The following is a 25,616-nucleotide window of genomic DNA, read 5'->3' on the forward strand; positions in this document are numbered from 1 at the left end:
TTCTCCCCTGACCCGGGAGCCCAGCCCTGGCCCCTTGCACAATCCTACAGGTGGTACATGCCAGCTGCTCCCATCCTGAGGTTACCTTTCAGTCACCGACTGCCTTGGGATATAGAAGTCTTCTCCTGCGAGGTATGCAGCAGCCGTGCCTCCTCCAAAGTAAGATTTCCTCAGCAGAGAAGCTGTCTGATTATTCACCAGCAGTGCCCCCAGGCCAGTGGGGAAGCCAAATATCTTGTAGAAGGAGATGGGGACAAAGTCAGCCTGGTGAACCGACAGGTCCAAGGGCGAAGTGCTCACATAGGAGGCTGCATCCAGCAGCACGAACCACTTCCCAGGCACATTCGCAGGGCACATCTGCCCTGACTTGACCTCTCGTATCCAGGACAGGGGGTATCTGGTTCCAGAAAAGTTACTCTGAGCTGGGTAACAGAAGAGATGTGGAACCTGGCAGTCAGGGTCCCTGGTGGCCACACCCCATTTCTCTGCCAACCGCATGTCCTCTGGGCTGAGGGGTATGGACGGGACGCCCATGGCTCTGGTGACCTCCCTCATGCCCACCACAGAGGTGTGGCTGTCGGTGAGGTAACAGAACTGACTCCCACTGCTCTCTGGGCCATGCGGCACCCATGGGAAGGCCTCTGCCACCAGCTTGAGAGCAGCCGTGGTCCCAGATGTGAAGATCACACTGTAGTCCTCTGGGGTGGTGTGGAAGTGCGCCAGGATCCTGGAAGAAGCACAGATCATGGCGACTCTTTGGACTCAGTCCAGTGCTACATGTTTGGAAGCATTTGTATTTCCACCAAATATGATATCTGTCTAGCCTTGCAGTTAGGTATGCAGCGGCCGTGCCTCCTCCAAAGTAAGATTTCCTCAGCAGAGAAGCTGTCTGATTATTCACCAGCACAGCACCCAGGCCAGTGGGGAAGCCAAATATTTTGTAGAAGGAGATGGGGACAAAGACTTTGGGGAGTCCAGATAGACTTTACCACAATGATGAAGTTAGGGCAGGGGCAGAAGAAAATAACCTTGTCTCCCAAGTCCCTATCACCATCTGGGGAAGATAAAACTCCACCTACCCTAACTTTAGTTGCAAATACCTTTCCTCGGTCTGCTCTCTGGCTGTCATAACAGATGCTGTGATCAGCTTGTTTCACTTGACTTTACGTATTGGCATCCTACAGCAAAACAGTAGCACTTCCAAATTGGAAATAATTTGAAATTGCATCAACTTAAGTAACTTCAGGTATTACAAATTATTTGCCAAAAATGAATTATTACATGTGAAAAAATATAAAGAGCTATTAACATGCAAATATCAGTAAAAGGAGGGACATGAATAACACAAGAGGCCCAGTGAAACATAGGAAAAAAAACTAGAAGAACTGCTTTCCTTCCTTCTGAAAACAAGACTTAGGAAGCTGGTTGGTCTTGTCACTCTGGCCCCAGGAGCTCTGGCACAAGTCCTGAGTCACAGTAGGTTGTGCACACCTATCCTATCCATGATATCCTGCTCTGCACCTACTCACTCTCGCCACCCTATCTGCCGCCCCTGATGTTTGTCACTGTGAATGTGTGGCCATTTAGCTGAATGTGATCTTCCAGGAACCAGTTCAAAATGTCCATGGGATGCAGGCAGTCGTAGGAGGAAGTCCACCCACCTAGCAGTGCCCATGAGACCTGCTCCTGCCACTCACCTGTAGCGCACCTGCTCCACAGTGTCGTGGGTGAGCTTGCTGCTTATGTTCTGGCTGTGAGGATTACCTGCCAGGTTACAAAGATAGAGCTGTTGAGTAACTATTGATAGTGTCTTCCTCTTTCCTCCAGAACCCTCTCTTCATTCTTCAAAAAGTTAAGTATAAAGGGGGCCTCCCTGGTGACTCAGGGGGTTAAGACACAACCTATGAAGCTGTCTGCGCTACTGCAGCACAAGTTCGATCCCCGTCCGGCCAGGGAGCAACCCACATGGCACAGCAGACCTCTCCTGACTTGCCCTCTGGTCCCCTCAGCAGTGTACTTCAGTCAATCTGCCTGTTCTGTTCCCCACTCTGTCTCTAGTGAATCTTCTCACCCCCCATACCTCTGGCCTGTACACTCAGTTCCTGCATGCATGAATAGACCTTTAAAAAAAATTTTTTTAAGTATAAAACTACCATATGACTCAGCAACACCACTCTTGGATATATATTCAAAAGACATGAAAACTTATATACACACAAGGATTCATGCTTGTGAATGTTGGTAACATTTTTGTTTGTAAAGCCAAATTCTGGGAACAATATAAATATCCATCAGCTCTTGAACAGATAGACAAGATGTGGTACATGCTTACAATGGAAAATTGTCCCTCAATAAAAAGAAAGAAACCACTGACTATGTCATAAACGAAACTCAAAACCATGCTAAATAAAGATGCCGGACCCAAAAGGTCGCATATGATTCCACTTATATGAAATGTCCAGCAGAGGCAATTGTATAGAGATAGAGAAAACAGTAAATCCATGTTTGCCTGGGGCTGCTGGAGCAACAGACATTGATTATAACTGGGAATCAGAAATCTTACTGGGAATAAAAATGTTCTAACAGGGCCTCCCTGGTGGCTTAAGGGGTTAAGCACCGCACTATGAAGCTATCCACAGCCTCTGCCATACAAGTTTGATTCCCGGCCGCCCAGGGAGCAACCCACATAGCGCAGTAGACCTCTCCTGTCTTGCCCACTGTTCCCCTCAGCAGTGTATTTCAGTCAATCTGCCTTTTCTGTTCCCCACCCTGTCTCTGGTGAGTCCTCTCACCCCCTGCCTCTCTGGCCTGTACCCCAGCTCTTGCATGCATAAATCTTAAAAAAATGTTCTAACAGATTTATAGCAGTGGCTGCACCACTCAGTAAAGTAAGTAAAAATTAATGAATTCTACATAAATTTTATGGTATGTAAAATATCAATCAATAAAGCTTTTATTTATTTATTTATTTTTAGATTTATTTATTTATTTATACAAGCACTGGGTACAATCAGAAGCGCGGGAGGGTGAGAGAATTCACCAGAGCCAGAGCGGGGAGCAGAGCAGGCAGAAGGACCGAAGTACACTGCTGAGGGGAGCAGCGGGCGGCAGGAGAGGTCTGTCGCGCCATGTGGGACCCTCGCTGGCAGCCGGGAATCTAACTGGCGCTGCAGAGGCTGTGGGCAGCTTCACAGCCCAGCGCTCAACCGCTGTGCCACCAGGGGAGGCCCTAAAGCTTTTAAATAAGCAAACTAAAGAAACCCTTTGCTCTTCAGTAAAACAAGATGAGATCTGGGAAGAGCTTTCTGCAAATGAAAATTGCCCAGAGGCAGCCAAGCTAATACAAGACCCTTCTGTGCAAGATGCCTGACAGGTAGCCAGGTGTGTTCTGTTGAACTCCAGGGAATCGGGTACACAACCTCAAGAGGCTGACTCTTCCCTGACCATGAGAGCTGCGACTAGACTGTGTTCATGCCTTTGCTACTGTCACAGTTACTGCAGAAACACATTTCTGTCCTCCACCAAATATGTGACAGGGGCCACCCATTCCCTTAGCCACCCACTCTCTAGGCCAAAGGCTCTTCCTTTGTCAACTGTTGTTCTTCCCTCCTGGCCCCCCAGTACCAGAGTACCATCTCCCTCAAAATTTAGGCCCCATAAATGAAAACAGACCTCTCGAGGGGCCTGACCAGGTAGGGCTGGGTGCTAGCATTCTCAGGGGTAGAACCAAATATGCACATTTGCGTGGTCTTGGCTTCTTTGTTTTAAGAATTTTTTTTTCTTTAAACCACACTGGTGCCTGTTCATTAAACCTATCAATGTTCTTTTGCCACAACAGCTAGCAACCTGTGGGACTGGCTACCTACTCATTGCCACCTGCAGTCTCCAATTATCTCTCAGGCCAGTCCTAACCATATGGTTAGGACTCTTGCAAAGGCTAGAGAAGGAGAATTGCAGGTCTCTTTGCAAATCATAGATTAAAATCAAGATAAATGTCCTCTCTGTTATCTTCCCCAGAGACAGTTCCCCAGATTTAAATATCTACTTGCTGCCCAAAGCCTTAGTGTGGCATTACAGGACCGTTGAGATCCTCACGAATAGAGGCAGACTGCTTAGAGCTCAGGACCAGTGCTTGGAGCCCAACTGCCTGGACATTCAGCTCCAGGGTCTGCCAGCTCCAATACTTCCTGACTGCATGGCCCCGGGTTAGTTACCTTTATTCTCTGGGGCCCCACTTCATTTCCTGTACAACAGGATAATGACAGAACCTGTACCTTAGCTTGTCAAATGCAGAAACTCTGTCTTAGTTTGCCTTGAGCATTGAAAGAGAATACAGATAAAGCATTTGGAACAGTTCCTGATGTCATTTATTGTTATTAATTTTATCTGCATTCACTGTTGCTGCTATTATTTTAAACTGCCTTTCCAAGGTTATCTCCTGATTATATTGTATTGCTGATTAATACCGTCAAAGACTGTCTACCTGTCTAGAATAAAGATCCAACTCTACAGAATGCCAGCAATGTGCCTGCCTTACTCTCCATTCATAGCCCCAGTGCTCTACTCCCTTCCTCTCTGTTCCTGGCTTGGTTCTTGAAACCACCACAGGGTCTTGGCACATACTGTTCCCTCTTTCTGGAATGCCCTTCTCCTCCTCTTTTCCAAGTGAATTCCTGCCCCATCTCATGGGGTGGATATCCCATACCTAAGGAAATTTCCCTGATACTCTGTAGATACAGACCCCATGAGCCCAGAACCCTTTTGTTCACAGCCCTTAACAAGGGTGGTAGTTTATCACTCGATTAGTGTCTTGTCTTGACTAAACCACAGTCCATGAGGGCAGGGACTGTATCTACTTTGTTCCTATCACAGCAGGGTGCCCCCCACACCAGAGTGGCTTCACAGACATTTATGTGAATGAATGAATGAATGAATGTTCCTCCTGCAGTCCCACCTTCTATACTCACAAGGTCAACCTACCACCAAACACAGCACCTTTGTACCTGACACTGACCCCTTCTTCTGGAAGCTACCTGTGTGTCCTTAAGCCAAATACTCCCCTCCTGGCAGCACAAGTATTACATAGAGTGACCCCTCTAGGTGTTTACCTGGCCCCTCCCCATTCCATGTGGCTTATTCAACGCAGTCCCAGTCTATTAGTTCAATGTTTATTAAACATAGGCACATCCACTGGAAATAATTGGTTAATGTTCAATAAAGAAAAGTCAGTTATGATGTGCTTTTCTTTACCATAAACATTTCCAATGAGATCATTTGTGAAGCTGGTGAGCTGGCTCTGGGGGTACAAGGTGGCCCCTGCATGGTCAAGGTAGATGGTTCCTAAAAGAAAACACAACACAGAGCTGCAGTTACTTAGCGATAGGTATTCCACTCATTTTATCTAGATCTGTTTGTATGAGCCTGACAGTGCCCATCTGATGCATGAGACCTAATGCCAGGCCATTGATTTCCCCAGCCTCTAGATCTGTGCTTGCTAGTCCAAGTGTAGACATGATCAATGGATGAACTTCATTTAAACATTTAATGACCTTTAAAACCCTAAGAGAACCTTCCTGATTCACCATCTTTCTTGGCAATCTCTCAACTAGTTTTGCAAACAGAACTTCCTATGTTTTTTATTCTTTTTGATCCTTTAGAAATTGTTTCCTTTATCTCATTTTCATATGTTCATTTCTAGTGTATAAAATTGAATTGATGTTTGTATATTGATCTCATATCCTATGCCCTAGTTGAACTTGTTTTTAAATTCTAACAGTTTTGTGTACGACTTCCTTAGGATTTTGTTTAGACAAGACTGTGTTTTAGCAAGTAAAGATAGTGTTATTTCTTCCCCTCCAGTCTGGATGCTTTTTGTTCATTTTCTTGCCTAATTGTCCTGGCTAGAACCTCCAGGACAATGTTGACTAGAATGAATGGATGTTTTTGTCTTGTTCCCCGTTTTAGGGGTAAAGCTTTCAGTCTTGCACCATTAAATATAATGTTAGCTGTGAGGGGGTTTGTAGATGGCCTTTATCAAGTTGATTGTTTCCTTTTACTCCTAGCTTACTGAGTGTTTTGCATTAAATAAATATTTATTGAGCACTTACTATGCCCCAGGCACTGTTGCAAGTACTGGGAGCACAACAACAGACAAAATAGAAGCTCACATGATAGTGACAGACAAAGACTATAAACCAATATAAACTATGTCAGATAGTAAGAAATCTTATGGCTCAATTGCGTAAAAACAAAAGCATGTACACACACATAACTATACACAGCTGCTGGAATGGCACACAAGATATGAATGACAGCAGTTGATTGTGGGTGAGACAGGCTGTCTGTGACTGGAGCAAGAGGAGAGCTCCTTGGCCATTTTTTTTTTTTTTTTAAATAGAGGCATGCTTTATTTATTTATTTGTTTGTTTGTTTGTTTTGTTTATACATGCACTGGGTACAGTCAGAAGCGCGGGAGGGTGAGAGAATTCACCAGAGTCAGAGTGGGGAGCAGAACAGGCAGAAGGACCGAAGTACGCTGCTGAGGGGAGCAGCGGGCGGCAGGAGAGGTCTGCGCGCCATGTGGGACCCTCCTCCGGTGGCTGGGGAGCAGCCGGGGATCGAACCGGCGCTGCAGAGGCTGCGGGCAGCTTCGCAACCCAGCGCTCAACCGCTGCGCCACCGGGGAGGCCCCTCCTTGGCCATTTTTTAACCTTCCTTTGTCACCTTTTGAATTTGGTAGCACATAAATATACCCTGAATAAATTATTATTACAATAATGTTGTCTTCTACTGGAGATTCAGAAATACCAAGAAATCAAACCAAAAGATGCCGGGGAGATGCCCAAGTGAAGCCCACGTGCACCTGTGGAAACTGAGGGGTGCAGGAGCACACAACACACTGAGCCCATGGTCTTTCATAGGGCCCGAAAGCCATCTGGGAGGTTACTTTGGCCTTTCAGCTAATAGCTAATTTGGCAGGGTGGGGGTGGGGAGAAGGAAGTCATGTTAGATCACCCAGAGATCTGATTTAGGAGGTTGGCCAGCATAGTGGTTTACAATGCAGAATCCAAGTTAGCCAACCTGTGTGGAATCTGGCCTCACCACTAACCAGTGGATTCCTTCACCTGCAAATGGGATGAGGCTTAAATCAGTTGGTATATGGCAGTGCCCAGTTCAGTGCCTGGCATACAGCACACATTCCCCAAGGTTTGGATGTTGTTACAAGCAGGCAAACAAGCCCCAAACCAATAGACCTTACACTTTTAAGAAAGAAAATTCCGTGGTCTTCTAGATCAGGATCTCTTTAGTTCTCAGCTCCACTCAGAGTGAGTGGCCGTCACCACTCAATAGGCACCCCAAATCTTCAAAAGCACCCTGAACCACACCTGTATATTCAATATGTTCCCTTCATCAGAACAAGAAAATTCCAATCCAGCTGGTTTAGGAAAATATTTCACCACTTAAAGATTAAGTTAAATACCCAGAGCTAACATTTAGCCAAATTCTCAAACCTGCAGAAAGACTATGTCTGTATGTATGTGAGGGGGCAGGAAGGAGGTGAAGAAAAAAGAAGTGAAGCTTATGTTATTTTGGCTGCCCTCTGAGAATAAAAAAATTAAAAAAGTATGTTCCAAGGCTCCCAGCAGTGTGAAGAGTGAGTCTGAGTTTAGTTCACAAAAATCTGCTTCGGCTATAAGGTAGAGGAAATGCAAATAAATTGACAAATACATGCGGACATCATGAGTCATTTCTGGGAAATGTATCACTGGGTGATTTTGTCATTTTGGGAACACCACAGAGTGCACTTCCCCAAACCTAGGGGGTAGGGCCTACTACACACCTAGGCTCTACATAGGGACCACCCTAGTATACGTGGGGTGTCATTGAAGGAAAGATCCGCATTTTCCTCTGTACAAAGGGAAACACGCAACACTATTACAGACATAGCAGATGTTAAAGGGGCTCTGGAGTCTAGCCTGGGCTCCTAGCTATCCCGCCTAAATTTTGCTTTGAGGGGAAAGGCACCGTTCCCTGAGGGGAAGGACAAGAAGGGGCCCAGAGCACAGCTACTTTCCCAGGGTAGTGATGAGGGGGGAGGTCAAACAATGACAGGTGTGAGGGATCAGATATGGAGGGGATTACAGGATTAAAGAGGTGTGGTGCTCAAATAATTACCTACTGAATGATTTGCTCTGGGATCCTCTGAGATTTGTTTCAAAAGAACGGTGATGGTGCAGAATGCCTCAGCACCTGTGGGTGTTCATTGCATGAGTCTGTTTCGGTTTGTGGGACATTTCTGAGTAAAATGTCCATAAGAAAATCAGTAAGTTTTCCATAATAAAACAAGCTAAATTTTCATAATAAAACCTTCAGAAAGAGAGCTCTAAGGTGGAAGCAGAGGGAAGAGACTGTCTCCAACAGATGAATGGGCCACTTGGATGGAAGGGAAAGAGGCCTCCAGAAGGTTCCCTGTCTCATTCCTGAACTTCTCAACTTAAGTACAGAAGGAAAATACAGGAGGACACAGCCCTCAAAGCCCCTAGAGGAAAAAATAGTCACCATGTGAAACATGAGGACTAGTATCAAAGAACTAGTATTGTAACAGGGTGGTCCCCAGGAAAGGGGTAAGTTCCAGGTTCCCTGCCCCACCCAAGGGAGGGTGGAGCTGAGCAGGAAGAGGAAAAGCGGCAGAAGAGACTGAGGAAGGAAGCAGGATGGAGCCAGGAGACCTGGAGGAGGCGCATGGAGCCTAGAGACACGTGAAGAAACTGCGCTTGTCTTTTGGTCGTGGACTGGGTGACACAGATGTGGGTGAGACCCGTGGGGAGGTGACCATGGCAGCTTTTATCTTGATGTTGATTTTGCTCTTTTCCTTCCGGGCTTGTCCGGTTGTTTGTGACCCTTTTCTGTGGGTCCCCACTGGAAGATGCTTTAGACTTGTGGCAGGCTTTGGGGCCTTGTTCTGGGCCAATCCCATATGGATGGAGTTTTACCCACGAGGGGACGGGTAACTTTGGGTGCTTCATTTAGAAACTAGACTCTTTGCCTTACCTGTATTGTTTCCTAGTTTTATTAAAGTTCCTTCCCATTAAAGTCTCATGTGTTTTGTGTTGATGCGGCGGATGGCCGAACCCATTTAGAATAGGCAGGTTTACGGGGTTTGGGCTGCCCCTCTTCCTGTCCTATAACAGTATGAACCACTTGATTAAAGAAAGGTAGATCATGGTTGCAATTCTGGTACAGGCAGGGGAGCAGTCACTAGTTGTTCAGCACAGAATAAACGCCTCAAATCCTGCCCTCTGAACCTGTACTGCCCCCCTAACTCAGCCTGCACCAATTCTCAGGCTGGAGGAAGTGCCTCGGGCAAAGTCCCTGCCAAAAGGGGATAGTGGCCGCCTAGTGTGTGTTGGAGGTGGCCAGGACCCTTCCACCCGGCAGTATAGTGAGCTGGTGAGCGCCAAAGGGCCAGGCAGATCTTGACTTCCAATTTAACCGGTCTGTTCCGCCTTGCAGGATTCAAAGGCGCGAGGTGATTGCAGTACCTAAGTGCATTTTACGAGTTAGTCCTGTACTTAAGTTCAATTTGCACGGCTTGCTAATACTTCAAGCTCCCTAGCGAACTGAAGAGATCAGAGCCATATTTCTGACTTCAAAAGCGAGGAAAATGAGGCATCGAAAGTAAAAGCTACTGGTGAGCCATCCCAGGGGAATGGGTTGGAGCTCAGCCTCCGGAGGCCGCGGCCGCCTGCTGCGCAGCCTCTTGCCCCAACTCCCCGCTGCGCGGGGCCCAGGTGCCAACCCCCTGCGGGCGGCCCTCGCACCGCTCGCATCCCCGGCAAGCAGCCAACAGTCACGGTCGCTGGACGTGTCTACATTTTGCAACCCCGGTTCTAGCAGGGACCTTTAAGGTCCAGTAGGACCTTTACAATCAGGAGTCTGGAGGTAAACAAAGTCAAAAAGCATCCTAAGCGAAACAAGTGCCAAAAGATTCCGTGGCCCTGCCCCTCTGGAATGTCTGCGCAGCAACAGTGCGAGCAGCGTTAGAGCTGCAGGTGGGACCTCAGGGCGTTGCGTCCACAAAAAAGGACACATTTCTACATCCTTCCAGATCTTTCCATTCAAAATGCATCCCCAATGCGGTAACGCCGCTCCCGCCTAGCCCACAATCTCCTTCCACTTGGCTTCCAGAAACCGCGTTTCCCCCACGGCCGCCCCGCCCGCCCCGCGCAGGTGTCCCCGCCGGCCTCACCTGCCAGGCGGCCGAACTCGCGCGCCCGCAGCTCGCTCAGGCTGCGCTGGCCGTAGCCATAGGTGAGCCGCTCGGCGCTTGAGTCCAGGAACCGCGCGAAGGTCAGGAGCTCGGCGCCCAGCGGCGCTGCCTCTCCAGCCATGACCCAGGCCTGCCCGCCGCGCGGTCCGGGCCGGCCGGACCCAGGGCGAGGCCGGGCCAGCTCCTGGCGACTCCGCCCCGCCGCGCCTGGGCCGCGCCTCCCCGCCGGCCAGTGGAACGGGTCCGCGGCCGAGGGGCGGCGCCTCTCCGGGCTCGCCGGGGCCCCGGGGCGCTCTGACTCACGGAGTTTCACTTCTTTCCCAGCCTTGTTCCGCCGGGGGTGGAGAGCTCGTGGGAGGGCGGAGGACTCGTCGGAGTCGTCTCCGGGACGCCGGACACTTGAACACGAGCTTCGCGATCATCTGGGGTCCTGCGGAGAAGCCGGTGCAGAAGCGACACCTTGCTTTTTCCCGCCCCGCAGCCTAGAACTCACTTGCCGACAGACACTCCCCAGCGAGTCTCCCGGGCAGGAGCCCCGCAGCGCGCCCCGGGCGCCTCGCTCCCCCGCGGGGCTCTCGCCGGCGGTGCGGGCGTTTGCAACGAGACTTCTCCGATTGTGGCTCCGGGTGGATGTGTGCTGGGCGCTCTGAGGATGTAGCTAAGCAAAGGGTAGCTAAGAAAAAGGAAAGACTTGGATCCACCAGGTGGTGGGATTGAGCACCCAGGGAACCTGCTGGCCCCGGCCGACCCGCGGGCCTGCATCCCGGGTGCAGGGGGTCGAGCTGCACTGTTCCGCCGCCCCGGGGCGCCGCGCCATGCTTGTGCTACAGGCCAAACCCGCGTGCGGAAAGTGCGAGGCCGAGTTGGGGGCTGTAGAGCAAGTACGCGAAGTGGGATCCGGGTTCCCAGCAGGGAGACCTCAGGGGCGCTTTCAGGGGTGGAATCTCCTGCGGAAGAGAGCAAGTGTTGGGGACCTACGTGTCGGGACTCAGATTCGGTCCCAGTAGGCGAATCCAGGGTGTGAATCCAGGACCACTGGCTCTGGAAGCATGCCACGGTGGCATCATGTGGATATGAGGCCGAAGCCACAAGTACACTGCCTAGGAAGTAGTCCTGCCGGCAGTGGCCCGCAGGCACCTTGGGATATGTGATGATGTGTCCCCACCCCTGCCTGTATAAAAAGCAATCCAAGGGGTGCCTCCTGGTGGACCAGCGTTGGAGTCATAGGTGGGCGTGAACACCTTGCCCCTCCAGAACCACCCCCAAATACTGAGTTTGAAAAAGACCCAGGCTAGTAGGTTGGGGGGTTTGTGGCAACACTGACCGAAGGTGACAGGTTCCCAAACTGCAGTGCTAGAATAGCAGCCCACCAAGTCACCCCCATGCCTCAGGACCTCCACAGGAAACCACCCCAGTCTTTTTCCTCACTGCAGAATCCCAGAGAATGTATGGTTCTGGAAGGACTGAGTGTGTTGATAAATGAAAGCATGCATTTGTTTACTGGCATCACCACCCACCCCAACCCCCTTCTGCACACCTTCTGGCCACACTTAGAGCAGGAACTTTGGACACTTACGCCATCTTGGCCCCTCTCCACTGCAGTCCTTCCTGCAAATAAGAGAGCTGGCATTATGGAGCCCTCTTTGTGTGCCAGGCACCATACTGGAAACTGCACACTCTTACCTGTACTCATGATTCAACGATTAAGCAGCTCCTTACAGGTGGGAAAAGTGGAGACAGAAAGAATAACTTGCTGAAGGATACACAGAAATGGATGAGCTAGCACTTGGGGAGTAAATGTCCCGAGCCTCACAGATATATATTCAACAACCTCTCTGGTACAAGACAGGGTGGGTCTCCACTTCCCCTTCTCTAAGTTGGGGGCTGCATAGGTGGTCCTCCCAGCAAGTGTACTGTGTTGAAGCAAAAATATATTATTGAGCAAATGAATATAATAGAGATTCCAGCAGAACTTCAAGCCCAGGTGCAATGAACACTCCAATGCAGGCATAATCAACAAGTTTGCTTACTTACAGCTCCTTTCCTTTCAAGATTCATGGCCAGGGCCTCAGCACTCTTATCTACAAGGTTGGGCAGCTGGCCAAGCTGGTCTGTCTCTCCAAGGCTATCCCTGAATGCCTGCATCTTTCTCCCCTTGCCTTGCTCCCCTTGTCCGGGACTTTGCCCAAATGGTTGTGCCTGCTGAAAAACGATGTTATCAACGTAACAGATATGGACACAGATGTGTATAAAAGGAGCTCTTGGTCTTTAAACAGGTGCTCAGATCTTACGGGGCTACCCAGGTCTGGGACCTCATGCATGAGTAAGAAAGCTTTCCTGATCTCACCATGCCTGAAGTACTGCTTGTTCTTCCTCTGCTTAGATTAAAAGTGGAATTTATTTCTACAACAGTGTGAGCTCTCCAGCCCTCCTACTAACACCCTTCTTCCCAGTGAATATCTCCTTCAGGTCCATTTTTTAAAGGCATTTATTTGCATAAATCACCTGAAAGCCTATTAAAATACATGTGCTGATTATTTAACTTGGGGGAGAGGCATCCTGAGAATGTTTATTAGCCCAAGTTATGCTGATGCTGGCATCCACAGGCTGCACTCTAAAGGAGGACTTAGGTCATTTCCCTAGGGTTGTAAGGAGCACCTCTTCTTAAGGTTCTGTGGAGCCAAGTAACGAGTCCAAAATCCACAGTGATGCTACTTAGAACCGCTTGCCTAGGGAACAATCTGAATGGCCAAGTACAGAACTCTGCATTATTTAGTTTTTAACTGCGGTAAAATATACATTACATAAAATCTGTCACCTTTGCTATTTTCAAGTGCATACTTCACAGTGTTAAGTACATTCTCATTGCTGTGCAGCCAATCTACAAAACTCAAATTCTGTGCCTATCAAATAATAATTCCTCCTTTTCTTCTGCACCCAAGCCCCTGACAAAAACCATTGAGTTTGGCTTCTAGGCATCTCATGGAAGACAATCATTTAAGTGTATATTTCTTGTGACTAGCTTATTTCAGTTTTCATAAAGTCCTCCAGATTCATCCATCTTGTAGCATGTGTCAGAATGTCCTTTCTTTTTAAGTCTGACTTGGTAGACATACAATACTCCATTGTATGTATATATCACATTTTGTTTACCCATTCATCCTTGGAGGTTCCATCTCTGGGGAAAATGTTGCTAAGAACATGGGTGTACAAATGTCTTTGAGACCCAGCTTTCAATTCTTTGAGATATAAAACCAGAATTGGGATTGCTGGACCCTGTGGTAATTATTTTTGAGAAACTGTCAATGTTTTCCATGGCGCCATTGTACATTCCAGCAGCACACAAGCGTTCCAACTTCTCCATTCTTACCAGCACCTACTGTTTTTTTGTTTTTTTTGATAGTAGCTATCCTACTGGGTATGAGATGCATTTCACTGTGATTTTGATTTTCATCTCCTTAGTGATTAGAGATGTTAAGCACCTTTTAATGTACTTTATTGGTCATTTGTATGTTTCTTTTGGAGAAATGTCAAGTCCTTTGCCCACTTTTTAAAGGGTTTTTGGTTTTTATTGTGGAGTTATAGTAGTTCTTTGTGGATATTAACCCCTCACCAGATACATGATTAGCAATATTTTCTTGCATTTTGTAGATTTTTTTTCACTGTGTCCTTTGATACACAGTGCAGATCTCTTAATGGTTTATTAAAAATCACTGCTCTACCAAGTCAGTAAATAAATTTAAGTCCTAGCGATGCCCAGGGCACTGTATGCTCAAGAGGATGTCACAGTATTGTGCCTACAGCCAAATAGGGAAGTGACACAAGGTGATGGGGGCTGGGTAGTTGGCCACTCCTTCAAAGATGCAGGTGTAGAATTACAGAAGAGAGGGCAAGTAAATGCTGCTGGTTACCCTGTCAACCAGTGTCCAGGAAAGGCACCACAAAGGAGGAAGTCTTTGGCTTGGACCATAGCAATGAGCCTCTGAAGGGACAGTAGTGGAGTATGTGGGGAAACCGCAAGCCTCCCTTCTAACTGGCACCCTTAAGTGCATTGCACCAAGATTTCCTGAGCCTCAGAAATTGCTGGATTGCTCTCATCCTGCCTGAAGCAGAACTTCCAGCCCCACCACTGTCTGTACCATTACCACTGCCACTACCTGATCCTACCTCTTCCAGCTGCTGGCCCTGAGACCTCAGAGGATCATGAGTTGGTCCAAGCTGAGGTCCCAGGCAGCCAGCTTCTGCACCCTTTCCCACTTTGTAGGGAAACAGCTCTTCAGCCTACTTCAGCCCTTTCACCTGAGAATCATAGAAAAGCTGCTAACGGGTCAGACTGAGCACAGAGGAGACAGCTGTTCTGTACTTATAATGCCTCCTTATTAAGATTATGTCCTTTGTCCAGCTCCTGAGCCTGGGTTCCTATTTGGGACACTATGTGTCCTGGCAGTGGGCTTTTTGCAAGATCCTCCTTTGTATGTAAGACAGTCATTCATGCATTCTTCCGTTCATTTACTCATGGCTAAAGCTGACTGAGTGCCTCTCAAGAGGCGTGGGTAGCTGAGGACTGCAATCATGGTAGATCAAATTTCCTGCCAAGTTGTTGTGATGGGGGATGGTACTTCAGAAGAGGTTTGGATAATGAAATTAATAGTATTTCCTGCTAGACAAGTAAAATCAGAAGCGGGCCTGCAAGAGACAGCTGTGGAGCAGCTTTCTCTCCAAAGTCTGGCAGAAAAGCAGCTCTGATAAAAACTCGAGAGCAGTGGAAAGAATGATCAGGAATCCCAGGAAGTTCCCACCCATATAGTGATGGGAGCCCTTTACTGTGAATGGAAGCTAAAAGGGCAGCTCAGAATCAACAATGTGGCTGGGAACAAGGCTCCATTACACCCGTAATGTTCAAAACAAAACAAAAAAAATTCTGCAGACCACAGTCCTCACAGAGCCTCCCACGCCCTCTATTAACCTCTTTCCACTCAAATCCCGAGCTCCCAACTCTCCTGGCCCATCTCCCAAACCACAGCCAGCCCACCCAACATTCTATTTCCAGCACCTACTTCTTTCCTCTGCTTCCCTACTCATTCTCCCTGGAGGAGAGACTTTACCCTGATTCGTTTCTATGACTTAATATACATTCATATGATTCCAAACTTCACTCTTCAGCCCCATCACCTGTAGGTTTAAAATGTCAGGTTATAATACTTTCAGTCAAGCCCTAAAAGAATTTCCATACTTTTAAAGAATAAAGAACAAGACTGATTGCAGTTCAAACTCACTCCACTTGCCAAATTCCTAGAATGTTTGCTGCGTTCTGGGAAGAAAGGGTCAAAAGACCCATTTGTGTGGTCTATTTATTTACCAGAGCTGTTAAAATAAAAATTGCATAATGTAAATTTTATCTCTTTATTTTTCATGTCTTCCCTCTGAAGATGGTAATAAATTATGAAATGTCCAAAGAGGGGCATATGAAAAGGCCCAGAACAACATAAAACTGGGCAAATTCAGTTATGAAAAAGAACAGCAGTTCTTAAATCAGGGACATGGATGCAGGAGTGAATCCCTGAAAGCATGGGTAAGGTTTTAAGGATGTGAGGTTTTGAGAAAACAATCTGTACTTTTCATCACATTTCAAAGGATGTGTGATCCACACAAGGACCTCTGCTACAGGATTCATCAATGAAACTCAATGAGATAACGAGGTATGAGGTAAAGAAAGGTTATCTATTTACATGATAAATATTTTAGGACCACCAATGATTACATGCTTGTAGTTATTTTAAGTCCACTAGAGTGCACATCTGTTAACTTTGTGTATCTTCACAGTATGATCTTCACCACAACTTGCAAAGTGTAACCATTCAGCACCTTCACCTTCATCCTGTTCAGTTTTTCCTTTACAATTCTTCCAGCATAATTTTTTGATAGCCAGTGTATGACTTTGGCTAAAACAAAGATAGAGAAATCATGAAATGAATGTATGCTATGATGACAAAATATTTTACTAGATCGTCACCTACATATTAATTAGGATGCTCATATTGGTATAAACATAAATGGAAGTCAACACCTGAAAAACGAAATGTTCAAGTTTTTCAATACCATCACTAATATTTTAGCAGTTTATTTCAACCTTGAAAATATCTTACTCTCTTTACTTAGAATTACCACACTAAGTATCTTACTTACTGACAAGAACATCTCCAAAAACAGTAATTAATAATATCCTGTCAAACACTGTCTTAATGATCAGGTATTCATGAAATGGCTATTAAAATCAGTCCTTTAGGGCCTCCGGGTGGCACATTGGGTTGAGCGCAGTGCTGTGAGCACAGCTCTGTGAAGCTGTCTGCAGCCTTTGCAGCGCCAGTTTGATTCCTGGCCGTCCAGGGAGATTCCCACATGATGTGGGCAGACCTCTCCTGTCGCGCCCGCTGCTCCGTCAGCAGTATATTTCGGTCGTCTGCCTGTTCTGCTCCTTGCTCTGTCTCTGGTGAATGCTCTCACCCTCCCACGCCTCTGGCCTGTACCCCAGTTCTTGTATAAAAATAAATCTTTAAAATAAATAAATAAATAAATAAATAAATAAATAAATAAATAAAAAACCCGTCTTTTAGCCAACACTACTAAATGCTTTTCCTTTTTTAAGAATTGCAACTTTGTGACATCTTTTATATTATTTTATTCTTTTAACATCCCTGTGAGATGAATGGCTCCTCCTAGTGTCCCACATTTGAGCCATGAGGGTACCAGTTACATGTAGAGCAAGCACCAGGGGCAGGCAAGATAGAAAAAAGAAAAACGAAGGAAGAGGAGCCCAGGCAGAGAGACAATTTCAAGTGCCTGGATTTCACTGGATGGAGTACTTCCCTCTTTAGTAAGCCAACAGCATGAACTATTTCAAGTGCTAAACCCAGCAGCAGAGAGGCAGGAGAGAAGCCATGAGGGTAGCAATAATAAAGGCAGATCTCATTTTAACAAATAAAACAAAACTGTGATTAATGTATTTTTCTGATAAGGAAACTAGCTCTCCTGGATGAAATATTTTCTAAAGTATGTGTTCACAAATCTCTTTCTATCAAGCCATGACATTGTAGTTTGGAGTTGTATCTGAAATTATATTCTGAATTTGGATATATATATATGAAGGTTGAAGGGGCCTAAGAAAATCTGACATGGAATGGTACTGATGACTTTTTGAAATTTTAGGCATTTTTAAAGAATAAAATGACTTTAAAAAAAGGATTAAAAAATGATCCCTGTTGCCAAGGTGGGTGGGGGTGGCAAGGAAGCTGTAAACTGCAGTGCTCTAAGCCTGCGCAGGTGACAAAAGCCCAAGTCCAGGTATTGAGGTCCAGATAGTACTAACTATATTTGCAAAGTCATTCATGGGACTTTGAGGGGCACACAAGAGTTTCTGCCCCATTACAGGATCTAAGTTGAAGTGTTCAAACATAAGATATAGCTTCCAAACACATCTATAATGTTCAAAAAACCACCAACATTTTGAATCAAGTTTCATTAATCTGCCATAGTCATATTTTAAAATCCATCTTTGGGCCTCCCTGGTGGTACATGGGGTTAAGACGCAACCTATGAAGCTAACTGCAGCCACTGCAGCATGAGTTTGATCCCCAGCCAGGGAGCAACCCACATGGCGCAGCAGACCTCTCCTAACTCGTCCGCTGCTCCCCTCAGCAGTGTATTTCAGTCAGTCTGCCTGTTCTGTTCCCTGCTCTGTCTCTGGTGGATCCTCTCACCCCCCTCACCTCTGGCCTGTACCCCAGTTCTTGTATGCATAAAAATAGAATAAATCTTTAAAAAAAAAATCTTTATGAAAATTACCTTTATCTCAAATATGGGAGCTATAAAAAAATTATTACACTAACAAGCAAACTTAAAAAACAAGTGCAATATAGTAACAACATCAATTTCAACAGACTAACAGTACATAGAGATACCACTTAGAAAACATACTGAATAGAGATTTGTGTCTGACTCCATGCAAATATGACATAAAATTTGTCACTAAAGATTCCATGATTTCTATCTTATGTAGTAGAAGCAAAAACAGGAAGAAAATACCTTTGACTTGTCTCTACACAGTGGGTCCAGTCATTTACTTCTGGAATTTGATCAGTCTTTTTCCAGGTGTATAAACAAATCTTTCCACACTCTAATCCTATTGCCAGAATATATCTGTTTTTAAGGGAGTAGGGAAGACAATGATTAATTGAGAATGAAATTATATCTCTATCATCTCTCTAAAGCAGTTCTTCATTGTATTCCCAACTGTCACTGGCAGGGTTTCAAGGTGCCAGCCCAGAAGACACCATGCCCTTAAGGAGCCCCCACTCTAGAGAGGGTACAAGGTTTATGCCTGTCTCCTGCTGGCAAAACCCACGAACCACTGTTTTCCTAGCTGGCTACTATGACCCTGGTTCTACTACAGACACTCAGTACAGAGAAAGTAACACAGTCCTGAATTTAGTGAAAAAAGAACCTTTGATCAGTCTCTCTTTCACCACTATTAATAATATTGAGTTCTATCAATTTAAAAATTCTTTCGGGCTCCATCCATGTTGCTGCAAATGGTATGAGTTTACCTTTTGTGAGTGCTAAGCTTAAAAGGATAACGCTACATGAAATAAGCCAGAAGGAGAGGGATAAATACCAGATGGTGTCACTCATATGTAGACTATAAAGTAAGTAAATTAATAGTCAGATAAAGATAAGCTCAAAAGCTAACTTTGATAGCTGACTACAGAACTGTAGCACCAAGGGGGGAGAACATGGGGAGGAGAAATGACAAAGAGAAAAGGAAGCACAATGGTCTATGATGGTGAATATGGGTGAGTTGATGGTGGGTGCATTATGGTGGTTATACCCGATGGGGGTACCCCAAATTACAACAGTTAACAATAAATGTAGAAAAAAATTCTTATGAGAAACCCAAGCATTATGAAAAGAATTCCAACTCAGAAGCTAAGAGGAGCTTTATGCATGAAAAGTGTAAGAGGGTTACACATTGGAAACCAAGTGCCCTTCTTAGAGAACATACAGAACTAACCGTTGGGAGAGGTTAAACACCGGGCAGACGCTGACGGCTGTCACAGCCCCACCCACGTCCAGGATAGAGGAACAGGGCCCGATGCTGTGTTCGATGGAGTCATTGCTAGCATCACACTCACCCCAGGCAACCACCTAAGAGTCAGATCAAGCTCTGTAAGACTTCTTTTTGCAAGGTTTCTAGCAGCATTAGAGTTTCAATGGCACAGATTATACAAAATATTTGTTCTATTACTTAAAAAACAAAAGCATTTATATTTGTGTATAATGTTCAAGGACTTTAGAGAATTTCAAGCATCACAGAGAAGTCAGAATGTAGCAGATACAAGTAACTGAGACCTCATCCACCTAAATGTGTTGGTCCAAAGACAGCCTTTCTCAAATGGGTGCTGGAGGGTGGGGGTGGTGTGATAACATGTATCTGAGGGTATGAATCTACTTCCATGAATCATACACAGTTATGTAAGTCAGTGTTACTTCAATAAAGAAACAAAAGAAGTTGAAACAAAAGCAAACAAAGATGGTCTTCCTCTGCCCAGATACCAGAAGGGTGTCTATCATACTCTTTTTTTTTTTCTTCTTTACTATCATACTCTTTACACCAATGAATTCATGGATCATGTCCACACTGAGGGGCTCATGTTCCCCCCTGAGAAATTTCCACACAACATGTATGAGTACTAATCAAGTCCCTAGATCTTCTATCCTATCTGTCAGGACGTAACTCCTCATGAGACACTGAAGAACTTGGAAGCTCCTTGTAAGCTCATGCCTCAAGGGGGTGTGACTGCCTACAAAGAAATGGAGAAGGAAGTAAAGAGGACAAAATGCAGGTATAAAGCAAGATTCCAAATAGAAGACTCTTGCTTGGAAGCAAGTAGAAGTACATTTCTAAGAATGGGCAGCAGATGATGTTTTTCAGTTTTGATGTATCCATGCAAATTGCTACTTCTGTAGTTAATGGCAGAAACAGCCCTGCTTTTCCAGCAGCTAGCAGAGCATAAGCAAATATATGCCAGAGGGAAAACGAACAGCAACAACCTGAGTGTGTTGTGGAGGCTGATGTTTTGGTGTTTCATTGAGTGACTATATGCCCTTATCAACCTTCTCCTTGGTGGTTTGTAACATGACTACAACTGGAGAGGGCAAGAGAGGAGATATTCACCTGCCTCCCTCACTGTTTTTCTATAGGGACTGCAGAAAAAGGAAAGGACAATTTAAAGAAGATGGAAACAAAGTAAAGACCAGAGGTCAGGAGAACATGTCCTAGAGACCAAGGGTCATGGCTAAGAACCTACTACTTGCTAACTAGTTTTTTTTCCTCAAAGTTTGGGGAAAAAACCCACCCTGCTCCCACCACTGAAGCTCAAGGGGGTGTGACCGCCTACAAAGAAATGGAAATAGCTTCTCTATTCATTATAGAGAAAAGTTTAAATTCATAAAAGCATGAAAAAGAAAAGCAGAACGTATTTTCCCCCTCCTTAGTCTTGATTCATCTCATTTACTCCTTTTTTCCTCTGGGATGATCTAATGGACATTCTTTTCAGATTTGAAATTTCAGAGAAATATATTTATAGAATTAACCAGATCAGAAAAGTCTATTTTGTGTAAGCATATTAAAAACACAAAAGGGAATATGTAAATTGACTTTTAAAATTGTATCAGAAAGGTATAATTATGTGCTTTTTATCGAAACATACCTGGAAAAATATATTATTTTATGTTTGAAAAAACATTAAGTTAAAAAAATTACCTTTTTGTCCCGACTCCCTGTGAAGAAATACTTGCTATCAGGACTCCAATCACAAGACCAAATTATTCGACTGTGCACAGCAGTGATTTTGTTGGTGAAGGCGAAGAGGCTGAAAATTGGGTCTGAAAGAAACACATATGTACTACTCACAGAGAGAGCTGGTGATGACTTCTTAGAAAGCTTTATTTAAATGCCATATATATCAAATGACTTAGTATTCAATTTACATATGCTGAATTTTGTTTATAGTAGACCCAGCAAGGCCAGGCACTTGATTCCTCACCAGAAGGCTGTGGGCATGTAGTTATTTTTCTAGTATGGAACACTTTTATACAGACGAAATACTTTCTAGTGACTGATGACAAACTTCTTCCAGGCACTTAACTGCAGGTTCACTTTATGACTATGGAAGAAGCTGAAGCAATTGAACCTTAGTAAGTAGCCAAATTCCATAGTTAACTATGGAAAATAGGCTTCAACACTCTTAAATAATATTAAAAAAACAAAACACCTTTTTTTCTTGTAAGATTTAACATAACATGTAGTCCTTATGAGATAATCCTTAAGGATACCACTAATTAATGGATACCCTCTTATTATCACTTTAACTAAAAAGTTACATGTTAAGAAATCACTAGAGATGCAAAAGCAAACAGTCTGTTCTAATGCATATGCTCTGTATGTGTCATTGTCCTCAGTATTCTCTAAAATACAAGAAACTAGAAATACCACAGATCAAATTGCATGTAGGTTATATCAGAAGGAAAACTAAAAACAGGATTAAACAATCCAAACATACTTTAAGTAATCTAGATTACATCCACTAAAGAAAGTGGGAGACATTATGAAACTAAGTCCTATTACATGTCGATTGTACCTCAATTGTTAAAAAAAGGGGCGGGGGGTGGGCGGGATCAGACTAGGTCACTGCTACAACAACACAAACCTTTTGTTCTTTTTTCTTTTCAATTTTTGCCAGGCTTAGAGCAGAATGCAGGTAGGTGGGTTAGTAGCTTGCTTGGGGGTCATGTTATTCAGAGATGGATGCCAAAAAACCCTTCCCAATTATCAAAGTTATAGGGTAGGGCAGGAAAAAGATAAAAGATAATGAATGGTCCCTCTAAGTTTTCATAATTCAATTGTATACGCATTATTTCTGTCCAGAAAATCCTGGTCCAGAATATGCCATCTATTTAGTTTATGGTGACATTCTGTAACTATCCACAAAATAAAATTTCTACATCTGTATCTTTATGTTTCCTTAATGAAGCCTATGAACAATGCCATTCTGACTACATAATTAACAAGTCAACCCAAAGATCAACTGTATTTAAGAGGTTGAGTCTTCTTCACTATCACAGAATTTTAAAAAACTTCACAACCATGACACTCTACCCTTCATTCTGTTATCATTTCTACTTCTATTAACCCAGTAGTTGCTCAACAAGGATTAAAGGGATGTTAACTATTTCACTAATAATCTTCCCAATAACGAGCTGTTTTACCTAACTCGGGAGAGAGTGTATCCTGTCTTTTCCACAGTGACCAGGTTCGATCTCTGGAAACAGCTAGCAAAAACTTGTCATTAGGAGAGAAGGCCATCTGTGTCACAGTCAAGCTGTGGAAAACTAAATTCTGCACCTGTTTCCAAGAAGCAGTATTCCAAAGAATGATAGCTGCATGCTCTTTCTTTGCTGCCTGTAGACAGAGATGAAGCAATTTAAGTAAAAATAAACTAAAAACAAAACATCTTTTCAAAATAATATATTGCTTCTACAGGTATATGTTATGTATTTTTGTGCATACAAAAAAGATTTTGAGGAGATAAAGTCTACAAAGAGGTACAATCTCTGAGGAGAGAAAGACTACAAATAAGTATCAGTGGGAAAGAAGAAACTGACACTGCAATCATCGTGTTTCAATATTTTACAAGAAGAATACATTTGTATATTATGTAATTAATAAGTTAGACACTTTTACTTCTGGCCAATATGGAATAACAGGAGCAATACTTACTCTCTTGCCTGAAAACACTAAAAAGACAGACAAAATACATGAAATAATAACACTCCAAAATGGTAGTTATCTGGCAACAAAGAACATTAATCCCTGAGACAAAATGAACCACAGAGTAGAAAAAACTAAAGAAACCACTGCATTCTTTGACTTCAAACACTAGATAAAGGTTTAATTAACGTCCCCAAAAGGATAAGAAAAGAATATTTTCAAAGACAGAAGCTGAAAAATCTCCAAATTTAATGAAAACAATAAACCTACAGATGCAAGAAGTTTTAAAAAAAAAAAAGACAAGCACAAGACACTTGAAGAAATGAATCCCAATAGTCAAATAGCTTAAAAACAATGGTAGATAGTCGCAGCTGGAGGGAAATAACCAGTTACTGAAGAAAGAAGAAAAATTACAGCAGACTTCTCATCTGGGCCAATGAAAGTCAAAACTAAATAACAGATTTTGAAATAACCCATAGGTTAAAAACAGAAGGGAAATTAGGAGGTTTTTTTAATTTAATTGAATGAAAATGAAAACACAGCACATCAAAATTTGTGAGATGGGCAACATGGCGGCGAGGAGACGCTGAGAGTAAGATCTCCCATTAAAAAAAGTTAATAGGGAGGAAAAGTGGCAGGTTCCGGTGAGAACTGGGACAGGGAAGATAAATGGGTGACGCCAGCAAACTACACGAAGAAGAAAGTTGCCATAAAAGAGGACTAGAAGGGAGGAAAGCGCAGAACCCTGCTCTCCTCCCCCGCCCACAGAGGCGGCACTCTCCGACAGGCAGAGAGGAGGAAAACAACAAACCAAAACGGCCCACAAGAACAAACGACGCAGCAAGCGGGACTGTGAGTGGAAAGGAACTATTGCAGCCACCACACCCCGTGAACAGGAGCTGCGGAGAACCCTGCAGGATTCACCGCGGCGGTGAGCAAAAGGCTCCGGGCGCCATTAGAGAAGAACAAAGAGACTCTGGAGGAGACCTGCACACAGCCCCGGGCCGGCCCGTAAGCTTGCGCGGAAAAGCGGCGCGCTTGAAAAGCAAACGCGGATCGGGATGGCGGCTGCCCAGGTCCCCGCGCCTGCGACCTAGGCTTGCGGGGAGACCCGCGGAGGCCCTCACTGAGGTGAAAGTCCCCCACTGAGTAAGCAGGAACCAGGCGCCCAGGCACGGGAGCGGGGTGCAAAAGGCGCCATTCCCGCGCCAATGAACTGGGCTACAGCCCGCATCCTGGACCTGAGGGCTTTGGAACTGAGACCCGGGGCATGAAATTCGGGGCGTGGGTTCTCCACGACGGTGAGGCACAAGGCAGACACAGCACCCCAAAGCCGTTGAGGTTTACCCTACCATTCCCGCTCTGTTCCATGTCCCACAGAGGGGGGGGGCGTCAAAAAGTAGCCCCCCAAGGACAATAGGAGAGATCTCTGGCGCCACATAGCGACCAGAAAAAAAAGTCACTAACACCCCATAGAACAGGAAAATTTCTTAAGAAAAGACTTCTTGAAAAGGGCAGAAGGCTTCTGGAGGACCCAGTGGCCAGCTGGGAAGTTAGCCCACACCAGGCCCCTTCCAACCAGCAGTCTGAGCCCACAGAGGGAGAAGGTACCCACGTCCGGGGCAGACCAGGCGCGCAGAAGAGTGTGCCTGAGACCGGATGTACAGGGACTGCGTCCCGCTTCGCCATTTTAGATCAGGGACATTTCTTCAGTAAAGACTGCCTAAAACCAGCAGAAAGCTCCCCCAGAAGCCAGAGATGGCTCCTGGAGGAGCCAGAGGGGAGCAGAGAAGTTCACCCAAGATGCCGGCCAGTCCGAGCAACACAGTGTCCCAATGCATACGACAAATTAGAAAACAGACAGTAGGGAGTAGAAGAACCACACGCAACCTAACAACTCCTCAGGAAAGAAGCACACCACAAAAAGAAAACCAAGTAAGTAAAGAAACTAAAGCACTAAATAAGGACCTTGAGCATTTGGGCTTAACAGACATCTATAGAACACTAAACCCAAAAAAAAACAGAGTACACATTTTTCTCAAGCGCACATGGATCATTCTCCAGGATCGATCACATACTGGGGCACAAGACAAACATCAACAAATACACCAAGATTGAAATCATACCAACCATCTTTTCTGACCATGAAGGCATCAAACTAGAAATAAACCATAAAAAGAAGGCAAGGAACTATCCTACCTCGTGGAGATTAAAAACCACACTACTGGAAGACCACTGGACTAACGAGATCAAAGAAGAAATTAAAAAATTCTTTGAATTGAATGACAATATCCTACATGTATGGGATGCAGCAAAAGCAGTAATAAGAGGAAAATATATAGCAATAGAAGTTCACATCAAAAAACAAGAAAGAACTCAAAGAAACAACCTAATCTCGAAGCTCAGAGATCTAGAAAAAGAACAACAAGAAAACCCCAAAACCAATAGAAGAAAAGAAATAATAAAAACCAAAGCAGAAATAAATGAAATTGAAACTAAAAAAACAATCCAAAAGATCAA

At 44.8% G+C, this 25,616-nt stretch overlaps 2 protein-coding genes across 2 annotated transcripts in view; both read right to left on the minus strand.

The window, feature by feature from the left end:
* Nucleotides 1–10,393, minus strand: part of MOCOS (molybdenum cofactor sulfurase) — a 46,383-nt gene extending 35,990 nt beyond the window's left edge. The window contains 4 exon segments of the mRNA XM_037508641.2: nucleotides 86–727; nucleotides 1,698–1,764; nucleotides 5,251–5,340; nucleotides 10,250–10,393. Coding sequence (XP_037364538.1) covers nucleotides 86–727; nucleotides 1,698–1,764; nucleotides 5,251–5,340; nucleotides 10,250–10,391 — 941 coding nt within the window. The 5' untranslated portion in view covers nucleotides 10,392–10,393.
* A 5,574-nt stretch (nucleotides 10,394–15,967) lies between these two features.
* ELP2 (elongator acetyltransferase complex subunit 2) overlaps nucleotides 15,968–25,616 on the minus strand; it is a 47,794-nt gene continuing 38,145 nt past the window's right edge. Inside the window, exons 18-22 of the mRNA XM_037508642.1 lie at nucleotides 22,595–22,787; nucleotides 21,090–21,211; nucleotides 19,338–19,471; nucleotides 18,353–18,466; nucleotides 15,968–16,212 (exon numbers count right to left, since the gene is read on the minus strand). Coding sequence (XP_037364539.1) covers nucleotides 16,056–16,212; nucleotides 18,353–18,466; nucleotides 19,338–19,471; nucleotides 21,090–21,211; nucleotides 22,595–22,787 — 720 coding nt within the window. The 3' untranslated portion in view covers nucleotides 15,968–16,055. The remainder of the gene's footprint in view (nucleotides 16,213–18,352; nucleotides 18,467–19,337; nucleotides 19,472–21,089; nucleotides 21,212–22,594; nucleotides 22,788–25,616) is intronic.

Source organism: Talpa occidentalis, unplaced genomic scaffold, assembly GCF_014898055.3.
Source record: "Talpa occidentalis isolate TD23 unplaced genomic scaffold, MPIMG_talOcc4v2.1 talOcc4.13, whole genome shotgun sequence".
Lineage (NCBI taxonomy): Eukaryota > Metazoa > Chordata > Mammalia > Eulipotyphla > Talpidae > Talpa > Talpa occidentalis.